We start from the raw sequence: 21,781 nt of genomic DNA, 5'->3' as shown, positions 1-21,781 counted from the left end.
AGGAGGATTCAGCAATTCTAAATATGGCAAAGGGAGCCAGACACATGATCCAGGGCCCCCACGTCAGCACTGCCACCTTCGTGGCTGCTTCTCCAGGCCAGAGGCCTGTGCTGATGCTCAGCATTGGGGCGTTGGTTCCTCTGGCCACAGCCTCAAGACTGGGGACAACTGGAGAGTGGCTTGAATCGCTTCTGCCTGTGTCTCTCCAGCAGTAGGGCTGGGAAGGCAAGACTTGGCCTTCCGCTCAGCTCTAGTTCCTCTGAGTTTGTTCCCAGAGGGACAGCAGTTGCCAGCACACAGTACAAACTATGAAAAAAATGTCCCCTCTTGGGAGGCCCATTAGAAAACAGCAGTGCCCCAGCCTGACAAGTTACAAACACCCGGTCCCTCGAGTGACCCCGTTAGAAACAGACATCCCTTTCCTCTGGGTTCCTCGGGCCCTGAAGCACGGCCATCCTAGGGATGTTTCGTGCCTTTCTCCGGCCACTGCCAGCCTGTCTGAATTGGGAGGTTGACCCAAGAAGTACCCACCTGAGCTTAGAACCAAGGATGATGGAGGAACATTGACAGACTTGCAAAAAGAAGAGGCAGCAGCCATCCTGCCCTGGAGTTTCACCCTCTTTATCTGTGAGTGTTAGGCACGTTTCCCACCATGGAACCTCCACAGAATCCTTCTCTTTCCCCCTCACTGGCAAACTTCACCTGCACATGCCAATTTTTTTTAAGGTTTTTATTGGAAAGGCAGAGTTACAGAGAGATAGACAGAAAGAGAGAGCTTCCATCAGTTGGCTTACTCCTCAAAAAGCCACAATGGGTCAGTCTGAACCCAGGTAGCTTCTTCCAGGTTTCCTGTGTGGCACCTGAGCCTTCCTCTATGGCCTTTCCAGAAATTAGCAGAGAGCTGGAATTGAAAGTCGAGTTACAGCGATATGACCCGATGCTCATATGGGATGCCAGTGCCACTGGTGGAGACTTAGCCTGCTATGCCACAGTGCTGGCCCACAGGGAACACCTGTTGTTTTTGAGTAGGCTTGAAAGCTCTCAGTCTCACTAGCATGGGTAAGGTGGTGTTCCCTGGAAAAGGCATTCACAGATGCTATGGTCTGCATATGGTTTGCTCCCAGCCATTCCCATGCTGGAAGCCTGCAGCCCAGGGCAGTTAGGAGGTGCAGGGACCCTCGTGGGAGGTTACTGGGCAGTCTCAGAAGGGCATGGGTTAACTTAGCTCTTGGTGGAGATAGGCCTAGTGGACAGTGTCCCATGTCAAGTCCCCTGGTGGGGGGCAGATACGGGGGTTTGGATGAGTCATGGTCTGTTTGCTGCTTGTTTGCTGCTAATGCAGACCCTGGGAGATGCAGGTGACAGCACAGGGGCTGGAATTCCTATATCCCTGTCATTCACATGGGAGACTGAGACCGAGTTCCCGGCTCTTGACTATGGCCTGCTCAGCTACTGCCGTTGAGGGCGGTTGATGGGAGACTCTCTTTCTCTCTATGTGTCAGTATCTCAAACAAAATGAATACTCAGTTCCTGTGGGAACCTAGCCTCTCTCTGGCTTCCTGCTTCTCCCTGGGATTTCTCACTTAACGTAAACTCTCACTATCATGATACCATCCGGCAGGAAGCCTTCACCAAGCCAGTGCCATGCCCTTGAACCTCCGGAACTGCGACCTAAATAAGCCTTCTTTCTTTATAAAGTATCCAGCCTCAGGTGTTTCATTATCGTAATGGAAAAGACTACTACGATGAGTAATAGCTTCATCCTCTGCCACTGGACCAGCCCCAAGCCCTCGGACTGCCGACCGCACCAGTGTAGGCAGCTGAGCAGCATGCCAGCCGGAGCCAGGGTAGAACAAGCAGGAAGTGGGAGCCATTCACCTGCTGGGGGCCAGCCAGGCAGTGCTGACTTCCCCAGCCAGGCTCTGTGAGCTCTCCCAAGTACTGAAGTAAGCGGGAAGAGTGCAGGGGTGCAGTCCAGGAACCACACACTCAGTAACACTGAGCTGGGCACACAGCACGGGACATGCACAAAAGCAGACAACGTCCTCTCCTTCAGGGCGCATACATGCTTAGGGGAAGGGGAGAGGAGTTTCATAAAAAAGCAAGTAGAGGCAGGCATTTGTAGTAGCAGTTCAGACATCACCTGGGCAACTATTCCCCATACCACAGAGTCTGGGTTCAGAGTCTCAGATCTCCCAGTTCCTGCCACTCTTTGGGGAGATCCAGGTTAACTTCCAGGCTCCTGGCCCCAGCCTGCCCAGCTTATTAAGTGAATGAACCATCAGAAGAAAGATCTCTCTCTTTCAAATAAATAAGATGAGTAAACAAATAAAACCTCAACTGTCAGATAATGATGGAGAAAATTAAAAGAGCAAAGAGACAGGCAACACCAGTTTCAGAGCCAGGGGAACTACTTTGATAGAGTGCTCAGGGTCAACAGCTCTGAGCAGGGAACTTCAAGAAAAGATCAATGCAGAAAGGACCCATGTGAGCATCTGGGAGACCAGTGGTCTGGGCAGAGGGAAAGACAAGCACAGAAGACCAGAGCCTCGGGCTCCTGCTGTGGTGCAGCAGGCAAAGCCACAGCCCCTGTGGGCCATAATTTGAGTCCTGGTTGCTTCACTTCTAATCCGACTTGCTGCTGATAGACTGGGGAAAAAAACAACAAAAGATATTCCAAGTGCTTTGGGCTTCTGCCACCCATGTGAGAGATCTGGTTCCTGGCTTCAGCCTGGCCCAGCCCTGGCAGTTGTAGCTATCTGAGGAGTGGGCCAGTGTGGATGGAAGATTTCTCTCTCCCTCTTCATCTCTTTCTGTAACTCCTTCGAGATAAATCAATATTAAAAACAAAACAAGATATGATCTAGAAGGGGCCCAGGCATGTCCCAGAGTCATCTGAAAAGGATTAGCTAGGGGTCAGTGGGGGAAAGCAAGCAGGCCCTTCGCTGGCTGCTACGAGGATTTGTGTCTTTCCTCTAGGCAAGACAGGGAAGCAGGTCAGGGAGCACCATGAGCTGAATAGCATTTGCAAAAGATGACACAAGGTGTGGAGCGGAGGACAGCCTCTGCTTCACAAGGGGAAACAGAGGTGGCAAGATGTGATCAGATATTGAAGGATGCCTTACACACCTCCTTTAGAGTCCCAGAAGGGACCTTGCCTACTTGTGTGGCCATATAGAAAGTTGGAAACAGAGCTGGGTCTGGTACCCAGCTTTGCTAATTCCCCAAGTTATGTTCTGATTTCTCCTCTGCTCTATAGAAGGTCCCAAGCACCTGCTCCTCGCTCCCCTTATTCCTGGGGCCAGGATGGAACCTGGCCCCTGCTGCATGTGAAAGAGTGTGACATTGGCTTGAAGCATTGCAGATTTCCCCCAGCAACTAACTGGAGCCTGGCAGGGGCCAGGGTCACTTCCAAGGAGCCTTCTGTCATCTGAATCAGCAGTACCTGTGCTAAGCAGGAAGGGGAGGGGGTGTAAGGAGGGAAGATTGCCAAACAATGGCAAAGGCTCAGTTCCCACTGCTTGGTTCTCCAGAGTGGGGCCAGCACCAACAAGAGCTGACAGGGTAGAACAGGAGCTGTGGGAAGGACAGAACCCTCTGGGGAGCTCAAGTGCCAAGACTAAGCCCTGGCAGCAGGTTTTGCAGACTCAGCCACTGAGGGACCCCACCCAGTGGGAGGTTCAAGGGCATTGGGGAGTTTCAATGCCCTTGGTCCCAGGCTGCTACTAGTAAGCAAAACAACATGCAAACTCACCAGGCCACACTTCTGCAGCTGCTCCCAGCTGCACTGACAGCCTGGTTCCCAGCGGGAACCCCCAATCCAGGACCAGCCAGGCTGAATCCAGGGAAGTCCTAGGAATGGGAAGGGGCTGCCGTGTGACCCTGAGTCAGGATCTGGGCTTCTCCGGCCCTACCCCACAGTTCAGGAGGAGTGTGATCAGGAGGATCTTAAGCTTCCACCCTCCAAGTTCCAGTGTCTGTATAAAGACAGAGTGCCCAGCTGGCATTCCTACAGATGCCCGGTTGCCTGAAAGGTGGGAACTTGTCAGGGAAGGGTCAGGATGGGGGACAGCATAGAGGAAAGGTCAGGGACTTGGGCTTCCAGCTGCACATGGTCCCCAGACAACTGAAGAGCTGGGAAGTTACTTCCCAGACTCAATTCATCAAGGAAGGGATGAGTATGGGGAGGTGGCCTTGTGGCATGAACGGATAAAGATGTTGCCTGCAAGCCCTGGGTCTCATATGGACGTCAAATTGAGTCCTAGCTGCTCTACTCCAGATCCAGATCCCTGCTAATGTGCCTTGGAGAGCAGCAGACACTGCCTCAAGCACTTGGGACCCTGCACTCACTTGGGAGACCTGGATAAAACTCCTGGCTCCTGGCTTTGACCAACCTTAGCTGTTGCAGCCATTTGGAGTGAACCAGCGGATGGAAGATCTTTCCCTCTGTATCCCTCTGTCTCACCTTGTAACTTCACCTTTCAAATAAGCAAAATTAATCTTTTTAAAAAAAGAAAAAAGAAAAAGAAGGGATCAGGTAAGGTTTTGGAGCATTCCACAGCTTTACTAGCAGCTTCCAGCGTCAGCTTCTCCAAAGGAAGGTCAAGGCCTTCACTGTCCTAGCGTCTTCCAAAAGGAGCATATTTTACGTTTCATTTCGTGGGAATCTCCAGGAACCCCAGGCTGAACCACAACAGCAAGCAGGAGCCAGTGTGGGCCCAGGAGCAGGTGCACCCGTCATTTACAACAGAGACATGCCTAAACACTGGCAAGGAACAGCTTGGGTCTCTTGATCCTAAGGCTCTCTTGCTGAGAATAAGTTGACAGATCTTCCATGCCTCGCAGTCTAAACAACAGGAATTGAACTCAGCACCTGCTTCTGCTGCGTGTTCTTCAGCAGGTCAACTGTCCCTCTCTGGACTCAGCTTCCTGGCCTGTGACCCCTGGTGGCCGTCTGGGGACAAGGGGTCTGACTGCAGAAAGCTTCGGGTTCACCTCGGGACACCGCGCTGACGCCGCGCGGGGCTCCTCGGACTGAAGCGGTCCTGCAGGAGGCCTCCTGAGGGGCTCTGGACCTGGCTTTCCCCAGCCGGGGCCTTTTGCATCTCCTCCGGCGGGACCCGTGGAGGCCGGGCTCGGGGCTGCAGTTGACCCTGCCTCGGCCTGGGTGGGGCGCGGCCGTGTGCGGAGCGCGCGCGCGCGCGCGGGGCCTGAGCAGCCACGGTTCGGGTTACTTCCCCGCCCTGCCGGCTTCTTTTTCCGTTTCCAAATTAACAATTGAAAATGCAGCGGCCTGAAAGGCGAGCAGCGGGCCAAGCGGAAAGTGTGAAGGTGCCGCCGCGTCCCCGAGGTCCGGGCTGCAGACCTGGGACGCGACACCCCGACCGCCCGGGAACTCGCCATGGGGCGGGACTGAGCGCCCCAGGACGTCGTGGTACCCAGGTCCTTAGATAGAGTTGTGACCTGGTTGGGCCCCTGGCCCCTGCCTGGCCCGGGTCGCAGGACCCAGTGCCCAGGCTCGGGGTGGCGCCAGCCTCCGAGGGCGGGGGCGTGCCATGGCTGGGTTTCCACTCTCAAGGCTGAGCGCCCAGGAGGGGCAGGTGCCAGGCAGCACCCGCCTAGCACGGAGCTTCAGGTCTCCCAGTGTCAGATCGTGTCACGTGTGACTTCATGAGAGTCATCTCATCCTACAGAGACTCTTCCCCCAACGGGCAAAAGGGAGGGAAGGCACAGCCGGGACAGAGCTGCAGGCCAGGAAGTAGCTGAGACCAATCCAACAGGTAGCAACTGTTATCTTGTGTAACCAGTGATGCTGTCACCACTGAGCCTGAGCACCCTCAGCCTCCCACCAAGGCCTGGGGTCCTTCTCCGAGAGAGGGACTTAACAAACCCAAGCCCCAACATCCCTACAGGGGGTTCAAAATGGGCAGACCCCAGGCCCGAGCCCAGTTCCCAACAGCCAGCCTCTCGGTGCTCTTCCTACAGAGCGGTTGAGTTTTGGGGGCCTGTTCCCCCTCTCTATATGAGAGTTGGATGCTGGCCAAGGGCAGGCTGTAATAAGTGAGTGGCTAACAGGGGTCCCATTCCAAGAGCATGGGCAGAGAGTCCAAGCGTGGACATGGTGCTTGGTGGTTCTGCTCTCCCTAACATGTACCTCCGGGGGATGCAGGGACTTCACTTTGCTCGCTGCCCTACCTGGGACTCAGCTTGGTGCCCTGGGGGTTCTTAAGAAACCCTGAGTGAATGAATGATGTCAGCCAACGATGCAGCGATGCAGCTCAACCTCCTCTGAGGAGGGTGGGCTTAGGGGGACATGTCCCTCTCCCCACCCAGGTCAGGGCCAAGGAGAGAGATGAAGAGACTGAGAGAATGGAGGAGGAAGATGGGGGTGGGAGATGTGGCCCCAGAGGGCAGTTGAGATCACCGCTTTCCTCTGGGCTTCCTGCTTCCCATTCCTGGCCAGACCCACCCCCTCTCAGCTGGCCTCCTCACTGACACCGCCCCCAGGCATTCACCTCCCAGTGTGTGCTCCCTCCTCCCCCACTTGTGATGCCACCAGGGTTTTGTGACGTCTGAAGCCAAGGCCTTTCCCTGGGTACCGCCAGCTCTCCATCCCTGTAGCGCTAGATGACATCCTCTCCTTGGGATGCCCCATTTGACCTCAAGGATCCTCTCCTGCTTTGGGGGAAGCACTCCTGCAGCCCTCCATCAGGACCCCATTGTCACTGTCCCATGACACAGTCTCTGTGCCAAAGCTGTTCCTGACCCTCCGCCCCCAACTGTCCCCACCTCCGTCCCGAGCACGCGCGCGCGCGCGCACACACACACACACACACACACACACACACACACACACAGAGGGTAGAGCAGGACCAGCTTGGCTCCCCCACACCCTCAGGCCACCCACACAGTCTCTGGGGAGTGAACTGGGCACCCTGAGTTGCCAGGGCCGTGGGTGCTGTGGGCCCTGGAAGCCTATACGCTCCTGAAAGGGTGTGTGTGGGGTGTCTGGGATGCTGCACAGGAGGGAGGGAGGGCGCAGGCAGGTTCGCCCACCCCTCAAACTGCCAAGAATACAAATAAGGAGCTGGGTCACAAAATAGTTACAAATTTGAGTCAAATTCAATACACTGGGTTCTATACTTCCTAATGCATCTGCTAATGATCCCAGAGGCCAAGTTTGAATGTAAATTCTCAGTCCCCTGCTAGAATCCCACAGAGATTGGACAGACAGTTCCTGTCACCCTCTTTGGTCCTCCTTCTCTTCTCCCCAGGACCCCTTTCTAAGCACGAGGGGCCGTGGGTGCACCCCTTTGGCTGCCTCAGCCTCTAGTTCCCAGCTGCATAAGCACCTGTGGCACCTGGTCACCCTGCAGCAGCCCTTGGGAGGCTGAGCGAGGGGAACAGGTCTGGCCCTGCCTGGGAGCAGGCATAAATATTTGGCTAGGGAATTCCAGGGTACCTGGAATGTATTCTGGAACCAAGTGGGCCCCCTGGAGTTGCTGGTTGCTATTCGGGGCACTGTGGGCTGCGTGGGCTAGACTGCCCCCACCACCCCGACTCCACACACACACACACACACACACACACACACACACACACACACACACCACTTCTGCTGTGCTCTTTGTGGTGTCTGGTGTGTGCGGTCCCACTGTGTCAGATTTCACTTAAAGAACCAGATTTACTGCTTCAGGCAGTTTGAAAAGCTGTCATAGATACCTCCTCCATCCTGGACACGGGGTGTGTGTGTAGGGGAGAAGCTGAGGTTCCAGGGTGCCTGTACCCCTAGCCAATGCACCCAGGCACCTTCCCAAGGTGTTTACCTTCCTCCCTCCCTCCCTCGCAGCCTCGGCCGCTGGACCCTCCAATGGGCCAGGCCATTGGGAGGTGGCCGGTGGCCGGTGCCCAGTCCCTACTGCTGGGGCCCTCCTGACTGGACCTTCGGCTCAGGTCTCAGTGGATTGAGAAGCTAGAGCAGGCAGGAGAAGGAGAGGGAGTCCTGGTATAAATAACCGTGGGGGGCCGGGATGTTTGGGCCTGTCTCCCTGGCGACGGCCATGTTTACTGCCCACAGAGGGGGGGCACGGCCCACACATTTGCCTCCCTGACTTGTAGCCAAATTGCTCCAGGAAGAGGTGGCCCATGATTAGCCCCAAACACTCCAGCTCTGAGCCCTAATTCATCCTCCACCAACTTTTCCTCAACCTGGGCCCCAAACCTCCCTGACCTGGCCCCCATCCTGCACAGTGAAGCCATCCCTGCAGCTTCAGACATTTCTGCATTTGCCCTGAGAGTGTTACTTTGGCTGTAATAGTCAGGGGAGGAGGGGAACAGGAGCAGGGCAGGCAAAGGCCCCAAGCAGAGCTGGGTGTGTGCCAGGGATCTGCAATGGGGCCACTGGGCATGGGGCAAGGACAAACCTCTCCCACGGCCCTGGCCAAGATGGGGGGAGGGGGCGCAGCCCCTGGATTAGCACTGCACAAATCCCTAGCCCAGAGCCCAGCCCATGCCTGTCATGTGAAGGGCAGGGGCTGGCAGGTACCCTTGGTGGTCATGCCCCCACCCCCAGCAGCTCTCTCTCCAGCCCAGCACACCATGAGGAAGAACCTTTGATGTAGGAGGGCAAGTAGAAGTTCCCTGCCCTGGGCCAGCAGCTGCTGTCAGACCCAAGCATGGGGGCACCAGGCTTGGCATGAGCCAAGTTCCAGCCCACAGACCAGCCCAGACTGCTACACCCATGCACACACACCCTGCCCAGCTGACACATGCATCTTCCTTGAGTCATGGGGCTGATCTGTACTGGCAGCACAGGTGCAGAGTTGAGGCTGTCTTTCAGAGGGTCCCCAATAAGCACCCAGACTATGGGGCTCCAACCCTGTCTTTCAGCTGCTTCTTAGCTGCCTATCCTTGGGCAAGTCACTTCTCCCTTCCCAGCATCTGTGTCAACTGGTATAAGTATAGCTTCCCCCAAGGGTGACCGTGAGAACTCAGTGGACCGTCAAGTCAGAGAGGGGACCTCCTTCCTGGGGTGGAGCCAGAGGTTGGGGTTCTAAAAAGCAAAGAAACCTGCCCAACACCAGCAGCTGAGGACCTGCAGCCAGGCCAACCCGAGTGAGGCTCTGCAGAAAGGTGGCCAGTTGGTGCAACTGGGGACAACCAAGCTCTTGCACGGAGCCTGGTGTCTGCTCTGGACTCCAGCTGCTAACCTGAGTTCAGTCCCCACCCTGTCAAGCTGAGTTCCCCTGTGGAATTGGACTCTGGAGCTACCTAGGCTCTGTTCCCTTCCCCAGTGCACCCCATCCTCACCACCTGAGCTAATCCTTGGGTGTGTTCATGGAACTACTGGAGCGAGTCCCGTGGAACCCAAAGCCACCAGGCTCCCCTTCCAGACCTGGGACCTGTGCCATCCTCTCTGCTTCTATAGCACCCCCAACTCAGGTGCACACCTCCCCCAGGTCAAGGTGTGCAGATGCAGCTGAGCTTTCCCACAGGCAAAGTCCGGGGCTCTCTGGCACTGTCGGGCAGGTCAGGGGTGGGGTGGAGGAGGGAAAGGCAGGGGCCAGCCTGGGTGGCATCCCCAGGGCTCCCTGCTAGAGTTCTTTTTCCTCTGCCCTCCTCCTGGCTAGTCTCAAAGAGGAATATCTAAAATACAAATGGGTCTGTGTCCGCCTGCCTGCACTTTGCCCCTCTCCTTCTCCAGGTACTTGCTGCTACTTCTCAGCCTGGTGCTGGCTCTCTAGCCTGGCCCTGCCCTGATCATTCCTCAGCCTCCTCTCGGGGACCCATCTAGCCTCTTGCTATTCTCTGCAAATGCCATTTGGGGCCTTGGCTCTGGGTCTCTGCAGGTGCTAGTCCCTCTGGCCCACCACTCCTAGTCAGCTTTCAGATTTCTACCAAAGCTTTTCCCTCTAAGAAGCCTTCTTCTCCAGGCCCAGTTTGGGGCTGGGCCTGGCCTCTCCGTGCCAGCCTCTGTGCTGCCTGGGAACACTGACACTTAACAGCCTGCCTGGTAACCACCTGCCTCCAGTTTTTCTCCCCCAGGGAGCAGGGGAGGGTCAGATTCATTGCTTTGTCCCCAGCATCTGGCCTAGGGCCTGGCCCCCAGGGACTGCAGGGCTTCCCAAGTGAGAGAGTCAGAGGGAAGAAACAAGTCCCCAGTGTGGAACAGGGATGGGAGTAGGTCCATGAACTGCAAAGCTCCATTGGTCCTCAGGCCAGCCCCTCAGTGGGTACAAATCAGCCTCCAGAACGGGGCTGTTGGGGTCGGAATCCCGGCTGTGGACCCTGAAGGGAGCCATTTGATCTCTTTGTGTCTTGATCTTCCCATCTAAGAAATGGGCATAACAACAGAACACCCCCCTCCCAAGGGTAGTGTAGAATGAAAAGTGCACTCAGAGCAGTGGCTGGCACTCCACTAAGGGCTCCATAGCCATTTGCTAGCCAGAGGGGAGCCAGAGGGAGAGAGCTGAGGGAGAGGCTGAGTCGCAGCCAGGACTGCCAGAAGCCACCAGGCAGGAATGCCTTTGCTTCCCACCCACTCCCTGGGCAGCCCTGCAAGCCCCTCCCACCCGCGTTTAGCCCTTCTGGGCACTCAGCTGTCTGGCCTGAGCCCAGGAAATTCCCGTCCTCCTGGACAGTCACCACTCACTGGCTATGTGACAGGGGCGCGTGCCACTCTCCAGCTCTAGCGTCCTCATCCCCACGGTGGGGATAAGCAGAGCGCCTTAGCTAGCTCACGAGGAGGATTCAACTGAGTCAGATGTGAAAAATATGCAGCACAATTCCAGGTATAGACGAGAGATTATGAATCATTGTACTGAATGACAAACTCTGCGCTCAGAATCTGGGCCTGCAGGTCAGCGTTGTGGCATAGCATGTTACACGTCCCAGCTGCTCCAATTGCCTTTCTGCTCACTGCAAATGCACCTGGGAAAGCAGCGGAGGGTGGCCCAAGTGCTTGGGACTCTACACCCATGTGAGAGACTTAGAAGAGACTCCTGGCTTCACATCAGCTCAGTTCCGGTCATCGCAGCCATTTAGGGAATGAACCAGCAGATAGAAGGTCTCTGTCTCTTGCTCCTCCTTTCTCTGTGAAATCTACCTTTCATATATACATATATATGAAAGAAGAAAAGAAGCTAAACCCAGCTCCTAGTAGATGCACCACCACCACTGCCTCCTTTATCCCAGAGGCCTCCAGCATGGCCACATCTCCACCCTGCTCCCGCAGGACCACTCTGCTCCTACAGGACCCATGTGCATCCCTCTTGTCTTTTTCTCAGGGAGTTACCATTCTATGTGGAAGGAAGCTGGCATCTCAGAGAGGCTGGGGCACCACTCTGCCATCATATGTCCTCTGGGAAGTAAAGGCAGCCTACAACTGCCAGCCTATAACTCCTGGTCCAGTGCTCCAGATGCCAGCTGGCCCTGACTCTCCCTTCCCCCTAGTCCTGCCCTGTGGCCTTCCAGTGCCTGGAGAGGCAGGGCCTAAGGTACCCCTTTCTGGCCACAGGACTCAGGAGGAGGGGCCAGGAGTTGGAGTCAGGACTTCAGGGACTACATAAGGTTGTCTGCATTTATTTTTTTCGCCAACTAAGGACATTTAAAAAAATCCCAGACCATCATCTATTTCATAAAAGAAAGGACATAATCTCAGACTAAAAGACAGCCCTTTAAATGGAATACGTCTGGCTTTGTGAAAAAGTCAGCACGCTGTCCTTATTCTCGCTTTTGCCTGAGGCCACTGAAAGCCACCTGGGTCTGCTGACACATCTGAGAGCCTTCCGAAAGGTGGACTTAGGAGTCATAGAGACACGTGTTCAAGTCCCAGCTTCATGTCATCTGGTGGGTGTTGGTTCCCTCTGAGCCTCAGCTTCCCAGCTGCAGTGTGAGAAATGCAAGGCCTGCCACCTGCCAGGGCCCAGGCAGCTACAGAGTGCTTGCTTGGGGGACATCCTTGCAGCCCCAGTTCCTACTCAACGGCCTTCCCCGCTTGGCTGGCACACCCTTCTCCTCTGCACAACCCAGTCTCAGCACCACCTCCCAAAGCACAGCCCAACTTCCCACCCTAGTCCAGTACTGGGGAGTCAAGAACAGGCAGGTGGGGTGAACCCAGCTCTTCCTGAACAGGAAGGCCACCAGCTGAGCCTGGGTTGGAAATGGGTTCTCCAGGAGGGATGCTGCTACCTGTGCAACTGGAAGTACAAATAGGAGTTAGCCAGACCGTGGGTGGGAGAGAGGGCGTGGCAGCAGCTGGAGAGGCACACAGAACCTAAACAAGCAAATCCCTGTGGTAATATCACCCAGGCCCCTGCCCTGCTGCCTGGAGGGAGTGGCTTAAGCCTAACCCTCCCCTTAGCCTTCAGGCCTATAGTGGAGTGTGACCTCCAACATGGCTAGAAGGTCAAGGGAAGTACACCTGAACATGACCTCTGACATCACCGGAAGGTCTAGGGAGATAGATGTGTCATACAGCCAATTACAGCGTCTTTGGTGGGCGTAGGGTCGGCTGGAAGACTCCCTCCTGCCCCCCACCTTCCTTACCCTTTAAAAACCTGTAACCTGTGCGTAATAAAGCGGACATTCCTCACCAGCTTATGTCTGGTGGTTCTTGTGGCCAAAGGCCACCGCCTGCCCCACCCTCGGTGATCTCGGGGCCTGTTGGCAGGTCTAAACCCCGAGAAATCTCTAAGGGCTTTCCTCAGACAGGGAGCTAGGGATGCTGGAGAGAGCCTTTGCCAGGGCACTGGGGGTGGGGAGCCTCCGCCAGGTGGACCCAGGGCTAGGTTTGAAGTGCACTGGGCTGGGGACTCTGCTGCACAGGAAGCTCATACATGAATGGGAGGAGGAGGAGAAGGTATCTCCTATCCTGGAGGTGACCTTGATGCACAAGTGTGTGAGACCACCCCTAAACTGTGCATGTGCAGGAGGACCTGAGGTAGAGCTGCTGACAACAGAGAGTGGGAGGAGTGAGGAGAGGCCAGAAAGCCAGAGGTGAGGAGGAGCCCGGGAGGATGTGGGCCACAGGGAGCCTGTGGCTACTGCTTCTCAACTACCCTCACTTAATTTCCTTAGGCTCTCCTTAATCCTCCTTAAAATGGGCTTCATACAGGTGTTTTTGAAAGAAAAAGCAGCATGAGTGAAGGGCACGTGTTGTTAGACCACTGTCTGTGATACTGGCATCCCATATGGGCACTGGTTTGAGTTCTGGCCACTCTGCTTCCAACAGCTCCATACTAGTGTGCCTGGAAAAGCAGAGAAGGTGGCCCAAATCCTTGAGACACTGCACCAATGTGGGAGATTCAGAAGAAACTTCTGACTCCTGGTTTTGGATCATCTCAGCTCCAGCTGTTGCAGCCATCTGGGGAATAAACCACTGGATAAGGGATCTTTCTCTACCCACCCTCCACCAACGCTCTGCCTTTCAAATAAATAAATAAATGGCCTTAAAAAGAACCAGCAACTCGTCTTGGCCTTCTTGCATCCTCAGTTGGCCCGCCTTCCCTCTGCTGGGCTGTTGCTCACATTTTCTTTCACATTCCCTGGAGCTTCCGAAAAGCAATGAGTGAATGAATTTGGGACTGTTCCTGTGCCTGGAAGGATGGAAGCAGTGGGAAGCAGCATCCCCCACGACACCAATGTACACCCATCTATTGAGGAGGGGTAGTAGGAAAGGTCCCCAGACAGGCTGTGTCCCCAGGCAATCAGCACCCCCAGCCTCAGTATCTCCATCTGTGGAATGGAGCCATAGATGTACACAGGTCAGAGACCTGTGCCTCTGAGGTTTCACAGCAGAGCCAGACGGAGAGGGGATGAGGGTGTGGAGGCCAGCTCCCAACCTCTGACCATGCCACCCCCCACCATGGAGGCAGGTGCCGTGGGGGCTGCGTCGTCCCCCTCGTGCCCAGTGGCTGGTCCCTCCAGCAGAGGGTGGCAGCTGGGCCAAGAGGGGCAGGAGCAGAGGCGCCAGGGATTGTGCTGACCAAGCCATTCCTTTTCTCCCTCCTCTCTTCCCTACCCCCACCCCTCCCGGGGGACAGCCGAGCCCGGCAAAAAATAAACCCAAAGACAGTGACCTGAACTGAGGCTTCCAGGGAGGGAAAGGGGGAGGCAGGCAGCCCATGATCCCCTTCTGCCCCAAAGTCCATGGGCACCTGCTCTCCCTCCTCCACCCCAAAGGTGAGCTCAAAAAATGGAGCAGGCACTGACTACCACCCTTTGCACCATGTGAGGAGGGCCGTTCCTGAGCTCCCAAGGCACAGTTAGGGTTATTCTTACCAAGCCAGACATGGTCTCCAGGTTTGGGAGAGTACTCCAAGGAGCCTCGCTCCACCTCCAGGGCACAGGCAGTCCTTCCTACTATCTATCCTCCATCCCTTCAGCTTCAGTGGGACCTATACTGCATTTGTCTTCAGCAGGTTGTCATCCACTGCCTGACCACTGGCCCCCCTACCCCATGTCTCTGGCTCGGACTAGGCATCTGAGAGGGTCACAGGAGAGGGGGCGCATAATTGCCTCTGGTCCTTGGGCCTGAGACCCCTGCTCTCCACAGGGCTCCCCGCATCTCCAGAGGGGAAGGGCTCACTGAGCTACTGGCCCCCTGCGGCCGCACTGTTCATGAATTCCCAGCAAAATGAGCCTGCTGCCTGGAGCTGCCCCTTCTGCTCCTCACCCCTCCCTGACTCAACCCCCAGGGCAGGGGTGCCCTAGAGACAGAGTGGCCCAACCAGCCTAGAGTCCTGGGGTCGGCAGCTTCCTGGTGCTCAGGAGGTTGCTGCCCTGTCTTCCGCTGGGCTCCAGGGGAAGATGCTGGGAGCCAAGCTCTCTGCCCTGTCTCAAGGGCCTGAGCCAGCACTTCTGATCAAGCCAGCAGGACTGTGTGCCAGGCACCCCTCAGTGGCCCATTTTATAGAGGAGGACAGCTAGGCCCAGGAATCTGGCTGGAAGTGCTGGCCCAAGACCTAAATCCCCCTTGAAATTCCTGGCTCTCCTTGGCCAAGACCTTTGGCTCAGAGTGGGAGATTGACCCCTTTGCCAGGGGTCACTGGCCATCTCTGTTCCATGAGTCAACCTCCATTTCCTGTGCCAGTCTAGTTGCTGAGGTCTTACCAAGAGGCCTGGCTGCAAGGAACACATGTGGCTATGCCCACTTCCCGCTCACACCTACACATGGCTCCAGATCTCAGGGAGAGCAGCAACAGAGATCACTGGTTCAGCAGCTGCAGCAGCCGCCTCCAGGACCCCATGAGAAGGAAGGAATAAGCCAATGGGTACCTTAGGGCGGATCTAATGGGGGGGGGAATGTCTCTTCACACTGTGAAGAGGGCAGGTGGGTGGCATTCCCTCTCCTTGCCTCACTTCCTCAGCTGGGAAGTGAGGATGACAAGAGCCACCCAGTGGGGTGGCTCAAGGGCTGAGTGAGAGGATGCTAAGTGAGAGGGTGGGTGGGGCAGAAGGCAAAGGTGGCCTGGGGAATGCTGCATGGAGACTGGCGGCACAGCCTTGGGCTCCTTGTGCAGGGCACTGCAGCTGTCACACACACACACACACACACACACACACACACACACACTCATTGAGAATCAAAGCCATCTGTCTGCCTCTGCCCAGAAAAGGGGAAGTGAAGAATTTGATTACAAGGCCACCATCACAGTGACAGTGACAGCAGCTGACCCTTGAGTGCCCAGCGCTGTTCTGAGCCTGTCTCATTGGGTCTGGGCCAGTGTGATCACTCCTACTTCTCAGATGAACAAACTGACACCTGGAAACAGGGAGTCACTGGTACAGACTCATGACTTCTAAGAGTTGACCTGGAAGTGACCATGAACCTGTCGTCTCTATAGCCCCTTCCCTTTGTTCTGCCTCTGTCTACATAGGTACAGATTCATGGCCTCCTACGGGGCCAGGCCCCTTCTGCAGAGCTGCCCCAACTCTGCCTGAGAACCCCCTCACAGGCGCTCTCAGCTCCTTCAAGTGGCTTGCAGAGTCTCAGATTAATCACCCACTCCAGTGTGGCCACCAGCATGGGAATAATTTTCTCCCAGAACATTCCCAGCTCGTGCAGCAAAGAGCACTGGAGAAAGACCTCCCTCAGGCATTCCTCCTGGGGAGGAGTAGACTGCAGGAATGGGGTGGGACAGGTGAACAGGAGAGCCCCAACCTGCTCCGGTGACCCCCAAGGAGGGCCTAGGTGAGCAGGAGTGCAGGTAGTGAGATGTGCAAGAGGGTGAGGAGGAGGAACTCTCCACATCCGCTGGACAGAGACCCTGCACCAGGAGTGGGCAGGACATGAGCAGCATGAGAAATGCAGACTGCACTCCAAGGCCTTCCCAAGCACAAGGCAAAGCTCTTGGCTGTGAACCGCCTCCAGCAGGGGCAAGAACAAGTGTCTCCTGCAGGCTTGCTCCAGGATGTGCAAGTTCTGGGGTTCCGGGGCAGTTCCTCCTACCCCACTGGACGGAGAGGTGGGGAGCCTGGCAGGAGGACCTGTCCCCTTTCTGTGCTTTAGTGACCCTGGCATAAACTAGACTGAGGGACTGAAAGACCTTGGAGGGCCTCTCCAGGGCAGAACTCAAGGAGCCAGCTCTGCCCCAACCTTTGAGTCTGTGCTGGCCACATTTCTGGAACATCCATGAAATGGCTGAGGCAGCTTTTTCTGGCAAGGTGCATGCCACTGGGTGTGTGTGGTGTGTGTGTGTGTGAGAGGGAGAGAGAAAGAGAGAGAGAGAGAGAGAAGAGAGAGACATGTAACATCCAGGTGCATGCAACATTCCAACAGGCGTGCTAGTAGGGACACACTTGCACACACAAGGCATGATGGTTTGGAGTTGGGGGGAGGTGCTAGGCAATGTCCTCTGACCCCTCAGAACTCCCTGGGAGGGCCCGGCACGGTGATCTAGTGGCTAAAGTTTTTGCCTTGAACGTGCCATGATCCCATATGGGCACCAGTTCTAATCCCGGCAGCTCCACTTCCCATCCAGCTCCCTGCTTGTGGCCTAGGAAAGCAGTCGAGGATGGCCCAAAGCCTTGGGACCCTGCATCCATATGGGAGACCTGGAAAGAAATTCCTAGTTCCTGGTTTCGGATCGGCACAGCACTGACCATTTTGGTCACTTGGGGAGTGAACATCGGATGGAAGATCTTCCTCTCTCTATCTCTCCTCCTCTCTGTATTCCAACTTTGTAATAAAAATAAAATAAATCTTAAAAAAAAAGAACTCCCTGTTTGCTGCTGATGAGAGCCAGGTGGTGGGGGTCTGCTCTGAGTAGTCAGTGTAGGGTCTGGGTGCAGCTTGGCTTTGGACCCTGGCCCTAACCTGTTAACCGGGTGACAACCTTGGAGTCTTGATTTCCCCATCAGAGGGACACAGTGAGGGCTCCTTACAGAGAGCCCTGGCACAGCGCAGCCCTGGCACAGTGCAGCCTTGCATATTATGGGCACATAGATTCCAACTTCAACTCGAGCAGCCAAAGCAAGTGGCCACTGGGAGCCACAACTTAGAAAAATCGGGATCGGATCCTCTCATCTGCCACTAGCGATGTGCCACGTGACATGGGCTTCCAAAGCCTTAGTTTGCTCAGAGACACATTGGGGCCATCATGATATGAGGACTGTGCCCACCTACCCTGATGGGGAGGCCTGAGGGCTCTGGGTAACCTTGGCATGCTGCAGGCCAGAGGCTGGGGGGATCAGGGCTAAGAGAGCAAGGGCCCAGCAGTGGCAGCCACCTCCCTCCCTCCCAATTCCCACAGCTTCTGACCCTGGGCCAGGCTGGGGGAGGATGTTTACAAATTCATAAAGTTTCACTTAGAGTAGGGTGGCCGCTGCAGCTAGAGGCTGGGAGCAGCAGGCCATGGAGGGTCAGAGGATTGTGCGACCATGCCCAGCCCCTTCAAGTCCAGCCCTCTGCCTCAGAGAGGGGCAGTGAGGGGCTGAGCAGAAGGACCCTAAAAACCACCAGAGGTGGGTTGTGCCATGGTCTCCCAGAGAACAGAGCCTGCAGAGGCTAGAGGTGGTGGGTAAGCTTGGGTGACAGCAGGAGTGTGTGTGGGGGGAGGGGCAAAGTTTGAGAGTGAGGCTTGGAGACAGGACCAGAGGCCTAAAGACAGGGGGGGGTGATGCCAAACATGCCCTGGTTCCAGAAGCAGCAAGAAGCCAGGGCCCAAAGCTTTTGGCTGCCAGGAGAGGCATGCCCTCCAACCTGGCAACTGGCTCTGGATGCCAGACAAGGTGCAGGTGCTGCCTGTGGCCAGCTGGCAGGTACAAAGAGCGAGCCAGTCTCCCCAATGCCCTGCCCCAGGAGCCCTTCTTCCCTTCCTCCTCTCCCAGGCTGTCCTGCCAGTTAGCCTCCTCTTGCAGCCACCTGCGGCACCGCCAAGGGGATCCTTACTCACTATTATTCCCTTGGTTTGTTTCTAGGAAAGACTGGGAGTGGGCAGGGGGTAGAACCCCATGTACAGTGGGAGGGGGAGGAGCCCAGCTGTAGAAGCAGGTCCCTGTGAGGACACACATACACAGCAGTGAGCACCAGGACAACCCCCCTGCCCCGCGGCATAGGCTCCCCCAGCCCCAGTACCAACCACCAAGCCTCAGGCCCCAACAGGCCCCAGCTTACCAAGCGCCTTCCCACCCATGACCTCATCTCAGAGGCGGGCAGGCAGGCTGGGCTTCTCAGCTACATGGACAACCTAGAGACAGAGGCTTGGAGAGACCCAGTCAGGACACAAGCCCCTTCTTCCCCATGCCCTGGGTGTGCAGAAGGTGGGTCCTTCCCTCCCTGCCCCTACCCCAATCCTGTAACCACCTCTCAGACGCATGCCCAGCTCCCTGAGATCCCTAACCACCCAGATGTCATCACACCACCTGTCCTCCCTCGGAGCTCCCAAGAAGTGCCTCGGCCCCTGGGCTCCTGGGGACAAGCATGCCCCTGGCCAGGGCATTCCTGGCATCAGAAAAGGGCCGGATGTAGGGCAAAGGTGTCAGCGGATTTAGCTCCTGGGGAAGGAAAGGGAGGCCTTTCCAGAAGAGGTGACAGCAGTGGCCGGCCAGGGGACAGACAGCAGCTCCTTCACCCCCTGTGACCCTTGCGGGGCCTTGTGTGGCCAGGTCTGGGGGTAAGGACCCCCATCCTGGATGCAGATTGGCTATTCCAGCCCCAGCCATGCCTAGACAAAGTCATGTTTCAATAGCTGCCACTGGTGTGCACAGCTGCCACCTGCAGAGCATCTCACCTTGCAGGAACAGTCAGGGGGTCCCACAGTCTGTCACCTCAGGCCCACCAGCACAGAAGCCCTAGCATTCCATTGAGCCTCTCTGTAGTGACAGGAATTGATCCCAGACCTCTCAATGGGTACTGGGGATTGGCTACCGCTTACCACTGACCCTGACCCAAAGCCCAACCTCACATCCTGAGCAATCTCAAGTCTGCCCCAGACTTGGCCAGGGTTCTCGGGGTGCAGTCAAAACTGCCACTCCCAGGTACGTCACGACTGGGACACTTCTCATTCTCTAACCCTCCCCATGGCAGCTTCCTTCCCCTCCCCTCACACTGCTGTGCCCCAAGTTCAGAGGGACAGGGGCAGGCAGGCATCAGACTAAAAGGCAGGCACAGGAGGACACAGGGGAGAAGGGGGCACAGGTGGATACACAGATGGAGAGACACACGAAGTTCATGGGACAGACCGACAGAGGGGTGGACACAGGCAATATGGGCAGGTGGAGGGATGGGCACACCTCTCCATGGGACAGAGAGGTAGCAATTGGTCAGGCCCAGGGATAGGCAAGCTGGCCACCCTGGAGACCCCAAGACCAGAGGGCTGTCCAGAGAAGGGACTAACAGAGACACATTTCCCAGAGACCAGAGGTCTCTTTCAAGCACCTGCGAGCGTCCCAGCACAAGGCTCAGCCCTTCAACTGATATCCGCCGGGCCTCTCATGTTCCCGGCCGGGGCCAGGCCATCCCCCAAGACAGAGCTCTGAGCTGCCAAAATTCACTCTTTGCTCTCCAAGAAGGGTCAGTGCTTCTAAAAGTTACAGGAGCCCAGCCAGGGGGAGGCGGGGTGCCCACGGCGGCAGTGTTTCCAAACCTACCCCTCTCTTCTTTCTTTTTCCCCTGGCGCCCAGAGCCAGGCCTGTGCTGCCGGCCAGCAGGCAGGCAAGCTGGGCCTCGCTGCCCAAGCAGGGCAGGGCGAGCTGGGCCGCTGCTGCTACTGCCTCTGCCACAACCGCTGGAAAGTTGAGGATGGTAGAGAAAGCCAGGGAAAGACTGATAAAGTCAGACACAGTTCACAGGGCCTGCGACCCTCCCAAAGATTTTCCATCACAGCCAATCCTGGACCGGGGTCAGGCACATCCCTGGAGAGGACCACGTCCAAAGGGGGCAGGTGTAAGTTCATCATAAGCTACACAACTGGCGAAGAGGATATAGAAAATATAAGACCATGGGATGTTCTGGCTAGGGCAGAGGTGAGGGACAGGAAAAGGCACCCCAATTTATAAGTTCAAGTATTGGCAGAGTGCCTGGGTGTAGGAAACTGGAAGTAAGGGAGTACCTGGGATGGAGGAACCGCACTTGGCGGTCAGGGAAATAAGTAGAGATGGCAGCGATCTGGAGCCAGGGCAAGCAGGGGTGAGACAGGAAGGTCGGAGGTCAGGCTACTGATCATCAGAAAGGAGAGTCAGGCCGGAGTGTGGGAAGAGATACGAGGGTCGGCCCGAGGTGGGTTGGGGGGGCAGGAGGCGGAGTCAGGGCGGGGCAGCCGTCCTGGAGCCTACGAGGGCACCGGGGCAAGAAGAAAGGGCGCGGGGCGCGAACTCACATGAAGACGTGGTAGACGAAGGCCCAGCCGCGGGGTCGCTCCAGCACGTTGTAGACCCAGTTCTGCAGGCGGCGGTAGCGCTTGTGTGCAGCGGAGGAGCGCTGGCCGCAGGCGGAGCCCGAGCCCGAGCCCGGCCCAGGGAGGGGCGCGCCCGGCGGCAGGGGGCTGCCCAGAAGGCCCAGGCGGCGCGGGGAGCCGCCCCCGCCCGCCTCGCCCTGCTCGCTCTGCACCGCCGTGAGCGCCACCAGCTCGGCGCGGGGGGCGTCCCCGGGCGGGGGGCCCAGGCCGAGGCGACGCGGGGGGGCCTCGGCCATGGGCGGCGCCGGGCGGAGGGGCGGCCGGGGCCCGGGCACAGTCCGGGGCGGGGGCGCGCTCGGGGCGCTCAGCGGCTCATGGCTCGGACCCAGGGCCGGCGGAGCGACCCGGGATGGGCGCGGGCGGCGAGGGGCTAGGGGCCTGGCTGGGGCCGCGCCGGGGTCGGGGGCGGGTGCTCGGAGCCTGGGGGCCGCCGGAGCCCGCACTGACCGCCCGCTTCCCCGGCGACTGGGGCGGCTCTTTCCGACTCCAACTCTCTTATTACGCGCTCCATGCCGCTCGCCTTTCCACCTGCCGCCGGGCGCCGCTCACATGTCACCCTCCCCCGCCCCGCCCGCCCGCCCCGCCGCCCCCGCCCGCCCCGCGGCCGCCTTCCCAAATCGGGAGGGAGCGAGCGAGCGAGCGAGCCGGCGAGCGAGGCGCAGGGAGGGCGGGAGCGCGCCTGAAGGCGGCGGGGCAGGGGTACAGGGGCCGGGCTGGCTGCTAGCCGGGCGGTCCGGAGCGAATGTCAGGGCGGGCGCAAGACGCGGGAGGCTGGGCGCGAGAAAAGCGGCATGCACGAGTGCGTGGGCAAGGGTGGCCCCGAAGGCCCTGGGGGTGGGACGCGCCCAGGGGGCGGCTGGGCCGAGCGAGGCGTGGCGCGCGCA

The 21,781-nt window shown here is 57.4% G+C and overlaps 1 protein-coding gene across 2 annotated transcripts in view; it reads right to left on the bottom strand.

The window, feature by feature from the left end:
- Positions 1 to 21,211, bottom strand: part of KCNQ4 (potassium voltage-gated channel subfamily Q member 4) — a 47,823-nt gene extending 26,612 nt beyond the window's left edge. Inside the window, exon 1 of one of the 2 annotated variants that reach the window (XM_040974446.1) lies at positions 20,820 to 21,211. In XM_040974446.1, the coding sequence (XP_040830380.1) occupies positions 20,820 to 21,133 (314 nt within the window). In that variant the 5' untranslated portion in view covers positions 21,134 to 21,211. The remainder of the gene's footprint in view (positions 1 to 20,819) is intronic. The other variant, XM_040974447.1, reaches the window with a different exon arrangement.
- Positions 21,212 to 21,781: the final 570 nt, after the last annotated feature.

Source organism: Ochotona curzoniae, unplaced genomic scaffold (assembly GCF_017591425.1).
Source record: "Ochotona curzoniae isolate NIBS_2020 unplaced genomic scaffold, NIBS_Ocur_1.0 contig_2404, whole genome shotgun sequence".
NCBI classification, from domain to species: Eukaryota; Metazoa; Chordata; class Mammalia; order Lagomorpha; family Ochotonidae; genus Ochotona; species Ochotona curzoniae.
This window is presented reverse-complemented; position numbering and strand designations above follow the sequence as displayed.